The sequence below is a fragment of the Apteryx rowi genome, unplaced genomic scaffold, assembly GCF_003343035.1.
Source record: "Apteryx rowi isolate R43461 unplaced genomic scaffold, aptRow1 scaffold_18, whole genome shotgun sequence".
In the NCBI taxonomy this organism is placed as follows: domain Eukaryota; kingdom Metazoa; phylum Chordata; class Aves; order Apterygiformes; family Apterygidae; genus Apteryx; species Apteryx rowi.
This window is the reverse complement of record NW_020448085.1, coordinates 2,643,851-2,662,304: the sequence shown is the minus strand read 5'-3', so window position 1 is coordinate 2,662,304 and position 18,454 is coordinate 2,643,851. Positions and strand designations below refer to the sequence as shown.

The window sequence follows — 18,454 nt, the reverse complement described above, 5'->3', positions numbered from 1 at the left end:
AAGTAGAGCTTGAATCTATCCATTCCCCAGCATTTGCAGGACATATACCCACAAACTGGAAAAACACATTGTAGCAAAGTTTTTAACTGGATATTTAGACTTTATCAATAAAGTCCTCTAGAACGTTTTAGAGTAAAACAGCATTTCCCTGCTGYTGTTATGATTCTTTCTGTTTGACAAAGTTGAGCACTGCAGCAGGTCTCTCTTAGAAGCTGATTTTGATCTCAGCTAAGTGAACTTGCACCCATCCCTTTAGCTTCAGGGCCCTCCATTAACTGGGAAAACTGGAAAAAGGAAGATGTTTACATTTGGTTTTGGACAGAGGTGTAAAGGTATATCCTCAAAAGAGCTCTGTTCTCTTACTACTCGTGTATTTTTCTCACCTGCATAAAACTTCTCTCCCATTTGCAGTTATATTTAAGAACTGTCAATTAACAGAATATGTATAAAATACAACAGGGCAGGGCTGTCAAGGAGTGGGAAGCGAAAGCATGCATAGCAGAAAGCGCCTGAAGAAGCCAAAGATTACTGTTGTAGCAGAGTAAACCTGTTCCTGGAGTGAAAGGTCCACAGAACAAACAAAACACAGCACATGACACAGGAGAGGGATTGGTTTTGTTGCTCTAGGAAAAGGCAGAAAACAGCAATCGCTTTGAGTACCAGAAGTGGGAGAATGAATGAAAACATTTCAGGAAAAGTTGTCTTGGTGGGAAGCAACAAGTCTGAAGTCCTTTCTAAGTAATGGTCACCGCCGCTGCCAATAAAACCCCATGGTAACCAAGAAGAAATTTTTATACCTTAAAGAGTGTCAGCTGTTGCTTAACTTGGCGAATCTTAAGCACCTCTGTAAATGAACCTTGTTTATCTCCCTTGCTTGTGCGTGTGTGTGTGTGTGTGTGTGTGTATGTACGTATATCTATGCACATACATATATTGCTTGAAGAAGCTAAAGACTTCTGTTGCAGGAAAGCATAGGTATGTGACAAGGGGAGGATACCTGCACGCACGCTTACAAAACAGACATGGTTACGCATTAGGGAAGTGATTATTCCAATGTCTTAATACTTTGCAGCAGTAGATACTGGCCAGATCTCTATGACAAATTAAGGTTGTGCTTGTAGCATCCTGAGGAGGTAGCTGCTAGAAATCATCCCTACTAGTTCATTTTTCAGAGATTAAAACATTTTAAAAATTCATTTAGGCAGTGTATTTCCACTATTAAAATATATATGTGTATAGATATATATATATATTTGTGTATTACATAAACAAATGCAAGGAGGTTTACATATAAATACATACACAGAAATATATACAAATACATGCACAAAATATCAGATGAAGGGATTGTTCATATCAGGCTGCCAACTACAGCTTTGAAGGATTACTATTATCTTATCTTTCTTCTCACAGCTTTAGGATGAAACCTTACTCTGTGAAATATTAAGTCATTTCTATATTTTTGCTTCCAATTTTGTTTCTGATCCCTCTTCTCCTACTCCTAATGCCTCCAATTCAAAGACTCTCAGAAAATGTTCAGTGGATTTTCTTAATGGATCAAATAATACAATGCATCATTTCCCCTAAGTGGAACGTCAGCTGAAATGTAGTTTCAGAAGTCATGAACTGTACAGCCGGACTCAGCCCCGGAGAGGGGGGATACTGACTCATAAGCTCATTAAAAACCATTAGGCAATGTTTTAAACAGTCTGCTGTTCATATATTGCACAGAGCCAAATTCATGTATTATCTTCTTAACGAACAACATGAATTATTAGGGGAGTTTAATACACTTATGACATCTATATTTCTAAGGGCAGAATGTAGCAATATGTGGCTGCGCTGAATTTATGCAATACTTCTCTTTTCCTTGCTCCTTTTATTTCTGTCAGAAAAGGAGGGGCTACAGCCTTGAGGTCCCTTATAATTGTCTTAATGTCAGATGCAAAGCCTTTGCAAAGACAGGTAACATCTTTGGGGAAAAAGGGAGAGCTGTCATTTGTGATATGCCTGCATACTCACAGAGTCTGGATCGATCGGAGAGGTGCAAAGAGCCCCTTGCTGATGGTCTGCAGTTTGTTGTCATAAAGAGATAGCAGTTTGAGATTATGCAGACCTTGGAACGTGTTCACCCTCAGGCAGTTGATCTTATTGGCATTGAGAAGCCTGAAAACAGAGGAAAGGTTTATAATCCATTCATCTTGCAATAATCAAATATAGACAGACTGAACTTTGGGGTTAAATCAAAAAAAAATTAACCCAGTCATCCAAAGTCACCCCACATTTGAAGGCATTCATTTGCCTGCTACATTAAAAAAATGAAAATACCACAGTCAACATTAGTACTTTCATAGCCAGAAGAATATGCAGACAATAYAACAGTGCTAGCTAGCTTAAAATAAGTAAAAGGATTTTTTTTTTTTTTATGTACAGCCACCCAGATTTCTTCAAAATTCCACATAGATATTTAAAGAAGCCTCCGGATAATATGTTCTGCCAATGGAAGTTGAATATACATAGGAATGGCGAATACTCCCCACCTCGCTACTCCATACACGCACACACACACACACACACACACACACACACACTCCATAATGAGAACCTTCTTTCAACTTTCTCTATGAGCAGTTTTCTTAAGTCTAAATGACATTTCCAAAGTTTCACATCTTGCGCTAATCATGCAGAGTTAATTCTACCAGGGAAGGACAGAAAATGCGATTCTCTTGAGAGAACAGAAGAGAGGAGCATAGGATCTGGACTAAAACTTACGGAAAGGCAAGGTCGTAAGCAGTGGAACAGGCTGCCCGGAGAGGTTGTGCAGTCTCCATCCTTGGAGGTTTTCAAGACCAGACTGGATAAAGCCCTGAGCAAGCTGGTCAGACCTCATTGCTGGCCCTGCTTTGAGCAAGAGCTCTCCAGTCACTTTGGCGACCGCCTGAGGTACCTTCCAACCTCACTTATCCTGCAATTATACGAACCTACTTCATCTCAGTTATGCCAGAATCCTGTGCAGCCATGGAAGAGCAGCACAAAAGGCATTTTGGCATCCTTTTTTTATTCTGCACATCTACACAGTGACTAGTCAGTAGAATTTAATCAGTTCAGTCATAAAATCTTGGACAGTACCAGTGCAAGTTCTCTTATGTCATCCAGCCAGAGTCCTATCAACTATGCCAAGTATATATAGTCCCAACAGCAACCTGGATCTCTCTCTGAGACCATCAGACAGGAGCACACATAAATTTTCATTGTCATCTACATATGTGCTATTTACTACTTGGAAGGAAAATAAGTAGGAGATGACCTGCAATGAGAGAAAGGGCTTCATATTGCAACAGTGTGGTTTGTCAGGTCCTCTGTAAGGTGCCACACTAATAATAAATCAGAAGGCAAATGTTTTTATAGTTAGAAAGGAAAAGGGATCCTCCACTCCTCAGCAAGTGAATATAAGACCTTAAACAGGCCCCTAACAGCATAGGGAGCTTCTGTTTACAACAACCTGCACACATAGCCCTCTAGACAACAGGGAAATCTATCAAGCAAGAAACGTGTGCTTGTTAGCTGCAGATGTTGCTGTTCTTTTGCTCCAAAAAAACCCTTGAGGTAGTGCTTTCCTGCATACTGTCCCACCATTCCTTTCCTGGAAACCTTTGGATCGTTGTACGCTCATTACAGTTCTGCGTCCCACCCTTGTTTTGGCAGAGCCCCGTTACTGCGCTAAAGGCTACAGTAATTGCGACATGTAAGAGCCAGATGCATTGCTGGGTAGAGCCCTTTTTCTCAAGGACATCAGGATGTAGCTCTTTGGAACAAAAGAGTGTCACAACAGAACTCACCTCTCTAGCCACCAGAAAAGTCACTATGAATCCACTTGAAATTTTTGATACGTCAGGGAAAAAGCAGTTTGATGCCTTTATAAGAGAAGGTCCCATAGAAGGCAATGATGGACAAACAGGGTTATATTTTTTTTCATTTTATGAAATCATAAACAGCACTAGCATGACCCCTCTGTAATTTATATTTTTGTGACTGGTAATTATGTGGCACCTAATCCATACTTTTGCTGACTCCACCAGAAGTTACAGGGTAATTTTCACATTAGCATCTATGAACAGTTCCTCCAATGCCTTAGACAGCTGAGGTTTTGCTCCAACAGCAATGTCATCTTTTAGTACTTGCTTCTATAGCTGTTCATATGACCAAGCCAAAGCAATATCCCTTCCCTCTCAGTTCTCATGCATTATGCATTTCTCTTTCAAGCTTGGGTCTTATCTTTTCTATAAAGCATAGGCTAACCAGGCATTCAGAAGGCAGCATCAACTACTAAGTTTTGAGCAATATCCTCAGACATGCACTTAATTTTGCAAATCCTTCAGTTTCTACTCCCCGTCCTTGTGTACTAGTCCCACATTATTTTTAAGTTATGCTTACTAACTTGGATGGCTTGTTCCATGATGGAGATTTGGTAACTGGCTAAGTTACACAGGAAGGAAACTGAAACGAAAAAGGTGCTTTGATTTATTTTGCTAGATGGTAGTTTTGCTATAATTATAATAACTATTTATGTTGCAAGCAGCACTTGTAACAGCATAAAGCCAAAATGAAAGTAATCTCAGTAATAAGAGAATCTACAACTGAACGACTGTCGCCTTCACGCATGTGGACAGCAGGCATGTCTGTCTGTGATGCTTAAAAAGTGTACACATAGCAAAGCCATGCTGKGCAGATGCTGCTCAGCCCAGCGCAAAGAGCAGGCCTGAGGTCTGACCGCCACTGACCGCAGCGAGTAAGCGCTCGGCCCAAAGCTCTCCTGGGACTGCAGCGAACACTCAGGATTTGAAGTCCTTCTCTGATCTGTTTCTACAAAACATGACTAAACCCAACACTAGGAACTGGAATTTGCAATGGGGCAAGTTTTCCTGGCATAAATTTTATATGACTATTTCTATTCCATTTCTATTCATGGTGATATCATCAGTGACACTTCTGTAAGAGTTAGAATACAAAACCGAGGAGACTGACCCTACATATACCTGCAGATACACAGGCACCCTCTCTGCTGAAGCACGAGAGAAAGTAATTTGTAACAGGCAAGTGCTTGTGCACACCATTTAGAAGTGGGAGTTCAGGTACTACATAGTTTCTGGGGGGAGACAACACCTATCCTCTATGGCATCTATACAATATATGCGCAATACCTAAATCTAAAGAGGACAGATGGTAAGTGAGCTCAAAAGTAATACAGATACGGCCATACTGGATGGACCATGACATATTTTAATATCCTATTTCTGATCAGAATCAGTGAGAAAGAAAAAAAATTGAAATGAAAAGCTGTGAGAAAGCAGAATAAACCACCCTCTAAGAAGTTTTCTTCCTACTCACTGAAAGTTAGAGAATGACCTTTGGCCAGAAGCATTAAGGTTTATATCCCCTTCAAACCTCTTGGTTATTTTAGAATATTCACTCTGGATATTGCATCCGATGGAAATTCCAGTTCTTTGTTAAATCCTTCTCAATTGTCACAGCCCCGCTAATGGCAGATAATTATTAATTAGGTATATAAGGCTGGCCTCGCCTATAGTTAAAAGTGATGAGATGAAAATTGATCCAAACTAACACAAAGGCAGATGGAAAAGACAGATCTATTGTAGCAATCAGAAATGCTGATCTCGCTTAAACATTGAACTATGCTGTAAAACAGACTAAAGGTTCATTCTCATTAGACTCATGCTGAAAGAAGGGATGACATTAAATTTTCAGTCTTATTTTGGTAAGACCTATGTGGCATTTCTTTTGCATCAATTTATGGTGAAAGTTATTTCCACTAATTTTCCCTTTTTGTTATCAGCTTGATTGAGTGAGATTTACACACAGCTTCCAGATGTGGCGCAGCATTCAAAAGGCAGATAAAAATTCAAGCAGAAATAAAACCGCAGGCTACCCAGAGGGATGATGGATTATTAACTCAAGTCTCCATCCCTCTGGATATGTTAAAACCATGAAGGAATCTCTTGCGAGTCAAAGACCACYATAGAGTACAGGAGAGTGGTTAAAGACATTGCAGTTCACACGCCATTGCGAGCAACGCACAGAGCAGAGCTGTATTACAATTCCATGATCCCATTTCCTGAAAGAGTGAATTTGTCCACACACATTGAAATAATAATGTGCTTCAGCTAAGCCCTTTGAAAGAACGTGTACTGAATTGGCACAGTAATTGTATCAGATGCTCACAAGCGCCATCTGCATAATTAAGATGGTCCCATAATTGAATTATATGCCCAAGCACAGTTTCAAGTGATTAACATTTAAATAATATTTTGAACTCCAAAAAGAAAATGATCGAAAAAATTGTTTTTTTAAGAGCAAATGGGGATGTTGAAATGGTTTTTACCCTTAGCAGTGTTTGTATTTTCAGCTTAGTGAAGTCAAGCAATCAAATCATCAGCAAATAACTACATAACTCAGGGACTGAAATAGCAGCCTAGCAACCCCAGCGCACTCCAGAGACTGCAGGTTGATTTCTGTTGCTATAGGATGGACCAGAAATCATCGCAGGTACATTAACAAGCCAAAGGGAAGTGTCAGGGAGGAAAGCTGCACAGAGCCGCTGGAAAACTGCTCTGTCCTTTCCGCCAGCTTTGCCTTATGACAACGACAACGCAAGGAGAATTAAAATGTCCAACAGCCCCTGAACTGACTGGCACATCCCACGTGCTAGACTTCCCTGGGAAAATGAAAACTGGCTAGGAAAAGGCAGATGTAAAATACATAGGAGACTTGTAAGGAAGAGGAGAACTGAAGTTATTTGCATGGGTAAGAGCAAAACTCAAATTGAATATATATTACTTTTATTGGATATCAATAGCCAAAGTCTTCGCCTACATTCAAAGGCCCTATATGGGAGCAGAGAAAGGAGTCTCTTGGGAGAAACCATTCCTTCAGACTTATAATTCCAACAAGTCAACAAATTTCATGGTTTTTTCAGCATTTTCTCATGAAATTTGTAAGGAATCCAGAGTCGTGTTTTGCTTTAGCACACTGATTAATGGGAGAAGAGCTGAAAAGCCCAGAGGGAAGCATTGCGGCAAGCGCCGCCTCCTGTGAAGGGCCACCCACAGCGGCGACAAGCCCCATCAACGGCAGAGCGGCGCGCGCCCCTGCCTGCTCATTGGCAAAACAGCTATGGTAGGGCCCAGGAACATGTCGGAGTGGTCTGGAGGGACGGGCGGCGATCTGACTGCCTCTCACTGTGTCAGGATGTTCAGGTATCTCTTAAAACTCACAGCTTCCAACGTGATGACTGACCACCGAAGAGTGTCAGCACTCCAGCTGGTAAGACCCAGCGGGAACTCATCACCACGCTCGCTTGAACCAGCTTCAAGTGTTTCTCTGTGTTCAGGAAACTGGATGATGAYGATGGCAATGACAAATTTATTCAAACTAAATTAAAATAGAAAACTCATGAGCTGAATAATGAGTCAAAAAGGAAGCACCAAGCACAGCCTGACAGTCCTAGTTTGGAGAGATTTTAAAGGCCTCGTTTCATTCCTCATCCAAAAAATTGCAACTCCTGTTGAACAACATCCACAAAAGGCTCCTGTGATACTTGTGTTGCTACCCAGTGAGTTATAAGCACATGTTGTCATAGCATCCGGATACCTGTTATTCAAATGTCGACGTTGTCCARCTTACGACTGCAGATAAGGTCACAGCTGGTTTTAGACAACCACATAACAATTCACATGAACAGCGGAATAAACACTTTTTTTCTCAACTTCTTGCGCTATCAGAGCCTGTTTCTTGGGCAATAACGACCAGGAGAGTCACTGCCAGGTGAGCCCAGCTTAGCACACTGGCGTCAGAAGAGCTAATGAATTACATGCTGACGTACAAACTAGCGGTTGTTTTGGGAAGTGGCATGCAAATGGATTACAGGAGTGACACAGAAAAGGCAGACGCTGTTGCAGTCTTTCATTAGAGCTTGACTGTAATCGTATTTCTGCGTCTGGCAGATGCTGCTCCCTCACTTTAACAGCAGTTATTGAGTTTAGTAATATTATCACAACAGCAGCCTAAATGCAGAAATCTGAAAGAAAAAAAGCTTGAGGCGAACASCTTGAAAATAATTCTAAAGCTATTAAACAGGTCTGTCCTGGAATAGAGGAACCAAGGTCACATGGCATCTCTGCTGCAGCCAGCAGTATTTTGAGTAATCATGGGAAAAGCTCCTATATGTCATTTTGCTAGGAATTTAGAACCACAGAATCACATAGGTTGGAAGGGATCTCCTGGAGGCCATCTGGTCTGAACCCTACTCAAAGCAGGACCATCTAGAGATATTTAATGCAGATATTTGCTTTATCTCATAGGTTCATAGGATAATTCAGGATGGAAGAGAATTCAAGAGGTCCCTAGTCCTGTTGGACTGCCCAAAACAAGGTGAGCTCTGAGGTCAGACTAGGTTGCTCAGGGCTTTATTGAGTCTAGCCTTGAAGCCTTCAAGGACAGAGATGGCACAATCTCTCTGGGCAACCTGTTCCACTGCTTGACTGTTGTCATTGTGAAAATGTTTCTGCTTACATCCAGTTGGAACATCTCATTTTATGCCCATTGTCTCTTGTCCATGATGAAAATGAAAAATTCTACAGAACACAATTTTATATATCACTTAAAGATCACTATGGGGAGAGACTACTGTACTGTAAAGGGCTTGGAGATGGAAAAGTGACATTTCTGTATTCTGGTATTTATATGGTATTTTGTATCACTGTTTAATGCTAATATGTACATAATAGCATTATGTATATAATACAATAATATTAGAATTGATGTACATTCTTTAAAGTCATTTTGTATGTCTTCCTTTTTAAAAATATTTTGCATGGCCTTGTGCTTCACTGGATTTGCTTTGAGCTTTTAACAAGCTCTAAAAGTATTCAATGAATATTTGGCAGATACTATTTTAAGCTCTTAAGTACTGGAATTTGGTTTAGAATTACAAATTAGCACAAGCACTTCAGACTCGACAAATTTGCCATGGAATTATTTTCCAAGCAACCTCCCTGGAAGAGATATGGAAGACCAAATATCTCACTATGAACCAAAGTAGAGATAGCATAAAAAGCAGATAAAAAGGAGAATTACTCAAACCAAAATTTGACAGGTTGAGTTTTGGGAAGACTGACAATAGCACTGGTTAGTTAAGGCACACACACACAATTTGCCACTTCACACAATTCTATTTTAAATAAAGGTCAGTCAAAGTAGAAAAGATTAGATCTAGTTCCAATTCTAACCAAGGTTAGATAATTGCATCTGGAAGTTCAATTCTTCATCACTTTTGAAGTTATCTGTCAGYATGTCAGTGTCTGGGCACTATTATGATTATTGGTCTTTTTCCCACTACAATGCACACTGCGTTTTCCCTAATGATCAAAGGCTTTTATACACATAAGGAAAAGGAGAAAGCTGTAAGCTTTTGGCTTAATTTTATGAGGGAGAGGAATACCACATACTTCTGCTTTCAAATTATATGTACCCCAGGAGTATACCTACTTCCAGCAGCATCAAAACAGAGTCCACTATATGAATTCTTTCTTGCCCTCAAAGCTTGCCCAGATAACCATGGTGATCTCAACCATAAGATATAAGATCAACAAGCCCAAGCACTTCTGTGATTAGTAACTATGCAAAATAAATTTCCTCAAGGAAAAGGATTTATTGAAAACTGATACTCGTCAGACATTTGAAAAATGAGGTTATATCCCCCTACATTATTTTGCTATATAATCTCTTTAAACATTAGAGATTTTATGATATCTTTGGGTTCCAGGAAACAGAGCATTACGAAGCATACAATGTTTAACTGTAATAAAAAGGCTCTAAGAATGTTTGTTTTAATATGGTTGCACAGAGGAAAGTGCATTGCTTAGATATGGAAAATACTCGTGAACAAACGTGGTGTCCATTATCTGCAGTTCACTGGCTTGAGCCCCTTGAACCTCTGTTTCACTGCAGGCTGGCTCTGCACATCGGCTCCCTGGGGAGCAAGCCACCAACCATCAGGTTTATTCGGCCACAAGGTGGCCGAAAAAGAGCTGAGCCAAGATAAAATCTGCCCCCTGCACAGTGCTGGCACAGAGCGTGGCACGCTYGGGGGGCCTGGAAGAGCTTGCCCACCCTCCAGGAGACCCGAAAGACAGGTGAATAAGACATTTGCATTTGTTCCAGCTTCAAGACAGACTAAGATTAGTTTAAGGCCTCCTGGACAGGCATTCAAACCGACTGCTGCTAATGTTTACAGGAAAACGTCCACCATCAACCGAAAGACTTTCCATTCTTCTAATATTCAGATGCAAGTTAGACAAACCAGGAAAATTAAGCAACCGCAATTCCACAGCTTGGAGGGATTGTTGCGGCAATGAAGTGAAAAGTCACACTTTTCTGCAAAAAAAAAAATCAGACTTATCCCTTTCTGGAAAACAGAATAGCTCCCTAAAACCCGCATCAAGTAAAATTCTCAGAAGACACTTGATCCAGCCTGCTGAAAAGAAGAACGTGTGACTGCCGACTGCCACATGCTTGGGAGATGGCAAGGTACTGCAGCTTCCTGGCATCCTCTTTCCCTAAAACTTCAGACCGGACAAGGAAGATGATATGGTCCAAGAAAAGCCTCTGTTCACAAGGACAGATGTGCATGTGGACTTGGGCAATAACCTTTGCTGCTGAGCTGGTTACAATTGCAGATTTAGGAAGAAGTAAGATCTGTGAAACCAGCAAATTAACAGAAATCCAATCATGTGGTTATTTGCGGGGAACTACATATATTCAATCATGTGGTTATTTGCGGGGGACTACATATATTATGTGGGGAACGTTAGCTATTTAAGAGAGCTAATTATAATGAAGACTTCAGAAACTACATTTTAAATTCACCCCAATTGGGTTAAAATAATAAAAAGAAAAGGTTACTGTCCATGTCTGGTTGCTTTCCTGCCTAATACATTTTTGATGTCCCCACCTCGGTGTTATCTGACAGCAATATGGGATTCTGATGCTGGCCAGGTGCTCTAAAACTTGTTCTGCTTCTTCATCTCCCAAACGCCAAAGACAAACGGGCCAGTTTAAGATGCTGTCGTGCCTGAGCTGAATATTACTTTATTTTACCCAGCTATAGTGTTTCTGATGTTAGTAGTACTGTCTGCAGATGTAAAGCGCTTACACAGAACAAATCTGCCTGAGTAAAAGTGGAATAATCCGGGCCTATATTACGACAGGATATTTAAACAGAAGGATGACTTCTGAGAAACTGTGGTGAGACTTATCTAAAGCAGTAAATAACAATATTATCTGCTCTGCAGTTTCCTAGTAATGTTTTTCTTTCTAAATAAAATCTTAACAATTTTATAAAGGACCCATGACCGCTCCTTTTTTTTTTTTAATTACTGTACTGCTTTACCATAATACCAATATATTTTCAAAAATGCTTCAGTTCAAGCTTAGGAAATTACACTGGCTACCAGGATACTTTAATCAGAGCCTTCTTATCAGTGTGTCTCCAGACTAATAAGAAGAAATCCAATCTAGAGCCCACTGAACACTAAATTAGATGTAATCACAGGGCACTTTTCCAACTGTTCAGCAGCAGGTCTAAAACCAATGAATGCCATTTGTTTTTTAGGTATCCATTAAAATACTACAAGCAATCCCATAATAGCTGCTTCAGAGCCATGAACTGAAAAGTGTGCAGACATTTGTTTGCATTTAAAGCATGATCACTCAACATTATCCTTGCCAACAGCCACTTTGCATTCCAAATACTTTCAAAAAGTCATTGACGCCTCCGGAGGAACCGTGCCCCGGGAACTCCATAACGTGGCCACCTTTTAAGCCTTGCCTACTTATATCTGCCCAGCTTGAGATTGTCTAAATGGTTTAAGTACAATACTAATTGCTCTCTGCCATATAGATTTTGCCCCTTTAACAAAAGGTGTCACTTTAGCTAATTCACACTGAAAAATCACTGCATCTGGGCTTAAATATGTAATTCATGGAAAACCTGCACTACATACACAGAAGGTCTACAGTATAAAGGGGTGGAAACCTTTCTAATGCCTTATTCAAAACCTCTAGACACATTTTTATAGGACACTGCATTAGCTATGTGGTAAGTGATCATTATTTTTTCTGCTGGGAAAGATCCCACCTGTAGTGTCCTGGGTTAGCTAGAGCRACTGTGTATTACTTCAAACATGTAACTGTAAAATACTTCAGGAAAAAAAAAAAAACTCAGTTTTTTTTCATATAGTTTCTTTCTCAGAAGTCAAAGTCATGCATTGAGTTTTTGCTCTCTGTTTGCTTGCAGCTTCTTCACTGAACCGAACACAACACGAGAGATTGCCAGTGACTAACGTACCACCTGTGCTAACACGTACCAAGTCGCAGCTTCTAAAAGCTTTCATGCTGGTTATTCTCATGCATGGTAAACCAACTCCCCCCTAAATGTACTGCCTTCTCCTAGTGCACAGGCTGGGCTATGAAGCCACTGGAGTAGTAGCAAACTTGTTGGGTATAGGACAGGAGAGAGGAAAGGAGCTGCCAGAAAAAGTGTGTACAAAAGGCCAAGGCTGTCTGCAGGGGGGGATGAACAGCTTGCCACCGTCTCAGCTCRAGGCTTGTCATAGCCAAACCATATGTGCTCTTGCTTGTCTTTCTCTAGAGAAGGGCAGCCCATGTTTGCAATTAAGATCTTATGGCTAAACTGCACATCTGAATAGTTCTCTGGCTTAACATGTAGAGCAACTTCAACTATTTCATAATAATTTTAGTTCTTTGGCTCTGATCCTGGACTTATAACCTAAATCTACGTTTAATTTGTATAGTGTATAAGGCTAGCAAGCTGCAGCAAAGACAGCAACCACAGAGTGACACACACTGAATAGTAATCACGAATTTCTGGATTTTCAATTCTGGTTGTGACAAGACAGTCAGAAAGACTTAAAATAATATGTCTAAAAACTACATTTTCATTATATATTTTATATCATTTATTGCTTTGGGGTTTTGTGTGTGTGTGTACACAATATAAGCCAATACAGATTAATTTCATATATTGCCCTCTCTTTCCAAGTGCATCATCTGTGATGATAAACAGAACATTAGGAATACAGATTAAACTCACTTCACTTCTGCTCCCTCTACTGACTGGCTGAAATAGTAGCTGATTTCCTTCTCATAAAAGGGGTTACTGCTCCCCAGTTTGATTATGGAGACAAAGAGTGAATGAGATTTGGAATTTCATATTGGGCTTAGGACACTTTTTATGCTACATTAATAAATACTGAAGAGTATCTGAGCATATAGATTATTCCAGATCTCAGCTGTGTGTTAGGTCACACATGGCTTAAAATACTTGAATACACAAATATATTCTGAAATCATTTCTATTCCAACTAAGCCACATTTGGCACAATAAAAATATGGAACTAAGCATGGCTGCTAACAGTAAGATCTTTAATATTGCCATTTTGCTTCCATGTGCAGGTACTTGCAACACAGTAGCCCTGAAGGACCTAGATATCCAACCACACATGCTAAATCTGTAAAAACAACCAAATGGCATCCCCACCCTTACATCAGCCAAATGGGACCAAATTTCCTTTCTTGGACTTCACTGAGTCTCCCATTTCCTCCTTAAACTTCACTCCTCTGTGTCTATTATCTGTTACAAGCACTGGGCTATAAAACCATTGGCACCTTCTTTTTTTCAGCCCTTGCCTCCCTGTTGCCTGACATAAAAAACAACAGATTAGCTTGTCCCGCAGAGTTTTCAGTGGAAGGATGATTATATTAAAACCAGAAGCTGAAAAATCTGTAAATCTAGCTAGTCTGCAAAATAAAGAAGAGGAAGGGATCATACTCACAGCAGCTGCAGAGACACAAGATCATCAAAAAGGCCCTGGGGAATCTCTGTGATCTTGTTTCCATAGAGCACTCTGAAAGATAGGGGAAGACAAAATAAATCTTGAGTAACAGACCAGTTTAGTGTCCTCCCACCTCTCTGCATTATCATCTTTATTGATCTTGTGCACCATGCCCAGGATCTGTGGGCATTTCATTTAACTACTGATCTCATTTTCCTTTCAGAGAGCACATGGTATTAAATGAGTCGTTATGATTCAGGCTTCGTCTGGTGTTGGAAAGCATTTTTAATGTAGAAACTGGACACCATCCAAAAGCTGTATCTAAAATATTTTTCATTCTGTCGAGGATTTTTTCTCCCCCTCTTTAGAAATGTTTTAACCATTAAAAGGCACATTGCCTGATGCAAGAACCTAGAATTCTGCCCAGTGATACTGAATTTAACAGCTAGGGAGCACAAGCTCGTTGTAGATAAAATATCATATAACTGAACCTCTTAGGACATAATAATTGGCATGAAATGTGACACAGGTATCACTGGATAAAGTATTACGGCTTCACCAGCTGCTATTACAGCTTGAACTAGCTAATATAAACCTTGGACTGGAAATAGCCGTATATTTCAGAAACTCAAAAATAATTTAGGTATATTTTAGTTATAAAAATAACTAAAGATTTAATAACATAGATAAGAGTCACTTTATAAGCTTCCATTTATTCAAGCACAAATATGTACAGATACCCATGAGTCACTTTTAATATTTAAGGAAATGCATATGTAGTATCATCAGAAACAGAACTAAAAGGAAAAACAGATAAAACTACTGTTATAGTAAGATGTGTTACCTAGGGATGGGAATCATACGTGAGCGGAATACCACAATTCCAGGCACGGCTGAAGCCTTTGCTCATGCCATTTCTGTCAGTTGTTAAAACCTGCCAAAAGCAGCAAGCCACCTTGGAGCTCGCGTTCGTCCTGGTAAAAGGGAAGGAGATTTGGCTCCTCTGAAAATTCTGCTCTAAGCATTTTAGTGGACTTCGAATTGGGGAAAACACTATTTATGTGATTTCTGTGTAGTGCATGGTGAACGCTTACAGACCAATTCATGCCAAAGCTGTGCTGCTCGTGTTAATGAACTAGTTCATTCCCCAACTTTCTAATGTGGAATAACRTGCTAGCAATGAATAAAAAGGCCATGTGAGGTTTGGATGCTGGCTGAAATCCTAACGTACCCTCTCTTTCAACATTTCAAATACTCTGTCGAATTGAACATATTGAAAACCAAACACTTAGCCTAACGGACCATTTACAATATCCTCTGGCCTCCCTGGAGTATGGCCGCTTTGGTTTACTCTTCCACAGTCGTAGGAGGTACACCAGCTCTGCGCCAGAGTTCCCAGATCAGCTTGTTCTGGAGCCTAAATAAAATGATTCTAAATAAAATAACACCACTAAGATATGAACATCTAAACTTGAAACTTCATTTTTTGTGTTTTTTGTAGTACAGCAGAAACTGAACTGCTACTCAATAAATTAATGATCATTTAGCATTACATTCTCTTTAGAGAAATGTAACATAATCTCTATTTTAGTATCTCTTGCTGAGTTAGGAGGCTGGCTTTTAATGTGTTGTTACGATTAGTGTTTTTTGTGAGTAATGAATGCCAGTACCAGTAAATTTTCCTAAAGTTTCCTAATATCAGCTGCAGAAGATACACACCAGTATCTACTTTACTCAGAGCCATTACGCCAAGTGAATGTCATTCAATATACACAAATTTTTTTACTTTATCCAAACCTAGACAGAAACGATGGCTGGACTTTGAAAGGTCTAGAGGTTGCATTTAGATAACAGGTTCAAACCAGAGATAATTCTCAAGTCCCTGGGATTTCACTGGGCATTCAAATGGCCAACTCGCAGACTTCTTTCAGCACACAAAGCAACTGATGTGTAAGCCTGTATCAGGAAGCAAGAGCAAAGCATTTGCAAATAAAATATTCATAGAATGGTAAAATAATGCCTACAGGGTCCAGCATATTTCCTTTTCAGTTTCCAAATTTTCTGAACAGCATTTCTTTAGCAAGTGCATCACCTGCCTAAGAAGTCCACATGATAAGCTTTGTGAGGACAGACTAACATCTGCCTTGGTTTTGTGAAGTACCAGGATAATCAATGTTGATCAGTACTAGAGTATTTAAGAAAGATTTCAGAAGCTAAGCCTTATAAATGCTTGAGGAAAGGATTAAAAAATTTCCCCACTCCAGATGAGGAGTTATTCTGCCTCTACAGCTGTAATCACTCATCTAAAAGGAAATCTTAGCAAAACCTCAACCTTCACACCTAGTACAGTTGTTAGCTATGGTACTACCAAATGCAAATATCAAACTATGACTGTGGTTAGAGTAATTTATCATTTACTTATTTAAGAGTAGGAAGGCCATAATGCAGTGTTCCACTGAATTTGAAACCATGGATGTTTTTATACACCCTATCATTTTAAACAAAAAAACCCTCTAAAATAGCTTCTAACATAAAACAAAGCTTCAATTTTTAGAAGCCATGAAAAGAAAATAAGCATTTCCAAACCTAATTGGGCTTATGTGCATGCGGCACATTAACATTCAAACAAATTAACAGCTAAACAAAAGTCAGTATGAGAGCTCAGGCACTTGTCTCTAATTCATATTCATGTTCAGCACCAGACAGAGCCAAATTAGCTAACGCCGCTGTCTGCCTGCCATGCCAGCGCTGAAGTCAGACGGCCCTACAGAACGAAGCAAGGAGGTGGTGGGAGACACATATGGCATTGCCTCTTATTCCTTCAGTTCCTTATTTCCATTTACTTTAACAAAAAGCATGGCAACTTTTACTCTTCTTCCAGCTATTAGTATGTCTATTTAAGACAGGAAAATGTACCCATACCCACAGATCTGAAGAGTGGTCAGGTTCTTGATCTAAGATGCTTTTGTTCTGAATTTACCCACTGCAGCACTCCTAATAGCGCTGCGCGAGGAGTTAGCCTRCAGCAAAGCAAAGCCCAGGCAGGGCAGCCGCCCTCGGCTGTCGCAGGCACCTCGCTCCGCGCCCCGTCGCTCTGTCCCCCCCGCGGGCACGCACTGCAAGGCTTCTGCAAGAGCGGCGTTGGAAAACAGACACGCAAAAAGCCCACGTGAAAAAATAACCTCATAAGGCATTAAAACAGGTAACTCAGCCAACCAGTCCAAGAACTTTGCTTAACTCTCCAATGTTTTTACCAACAGAGATAAGTTTTAGGAGATTTTTCTGTGATATTAACAATTGTAAAAATGCACATTCACTTGCTTCCCTCATGTTTGTTGATTATGTTTTGCAGGACATGCAGGTGTCCGAGCTACCGTGCAAGCTTGGCACAAGCACGGAACTCTCCTTCTATCCCCTAACACCTGAAATTCAGATCCCAAATGTTTTTCAATAAAAAATACACTAACAGGACAGTATGTCTGCTTTTTCTTACTGCTCCTTTCCCTCTCTCCTCACCACACATCATGGGAGACTCTTTTACAAAGATGGAAACCAGTCCGGATGGAGAAAACAGGCAGGAAGATGTGCAAATGCACCCGGCCTTCGAGACTTGCCAGCGCATAAATAATATCCCCATCTTTCCCACAAAGCAGGTTTCTAACACCAGAATGACTAGTGTGAAGGATCATTTGCTCTATTTTTAAGTCAGGCAAACCTCTCAAACTTTTTGTAGGTGGCTTTCTAACACCAGCAAGTTATCGTTAGGGCATATGTGCAGCTGAGCCATCTGAGGGCTATAAGCTCAGCTGCAYGGAGAGCCGCCAGCGCGCAGCCAAACGCTTTCCGCAGGGCGGCATAGCACGGCTGCAGTCCTCCGGCGCGCCGCCTGCAGCAGCGCTCGGGCTGCCACTGACCTCCCGAGCAAGGGAAGGACAACGCACAGAAAGCACGGAGCCGGCTGCCCGGCGAACGTGGCAGCGGATGCCTGGAAGCAGCACCTTATTCAGCTGAGAAGGAAGAGAGTTTGCTGAAAGACAGAAAATCCAGTTATATTCGGCTTTTTTAATAGAAAATACTCTAAAAATAAGACAATTTTTTTCCAACTCAACTAACTGCTTTCAAGTAAGAGAACTGGAAAAGGAATAACTTGCAAACCTTTCTTTTGCCCCGTTATACTAAACTGTGTACTTCTGTGCATAAGGTACGTTATGAAGCCTGAGCTGCTGCGTGGAAGCGGAGTGCCCAGGCCTGTGCAGTTTCCTTCCCCACGAAGGACACAAGCACCTCTTCCTCCCCATAACTGCCTGCTTGGAGAGAGCGTGTGGGAGTTTAGGGTCTTTGAGGGCTCCCCCCACAGCAAGCTTAGCTGCAGCTGGCCAAAAGGTTCACATTTACCCTGGGAACAGCGAGAGGAGAGGGGGATTTGGCAGGCAGCTGTGCCAGCAGATGCACATTGCTTCAGAAAGTTAAACTGCAACATCTCCTGCGTGTCAAACAAGCCAACAAACAAACAAACATGTCCT

The 18,454-nt window shown here is 40.7% G+C and overlaps 1 protein-coding gene across 1 annotated transcript in view; it reads right to left on the bottom strand.

Moving 5' to 3' along the window:
- Window positions 1-18,454, bottom strand: part of SLIT3 (slit guidance ligand 3) — a 515,694-nt gene that overhangs the window by 130,841 nt on the left and 366,399 nt on the right. Inside the window, exons 14-15 of the mRNA XM_026061340.1 lie at window positions 13,932-14,003; window positions 2,023-2,166 (exon numbers count right to left, since the gene is read on the bottom strand). Of these exons, the coding sequence (XP_025917125.1) occupies window positions 2,023-2,166; window positions 13,932-14,003 (216 nt within the window). The remainder of the gene's footprint in view (window positions 1-2,022; window positions 2,167-13,931; window positions 14,004-18,454) is intronic.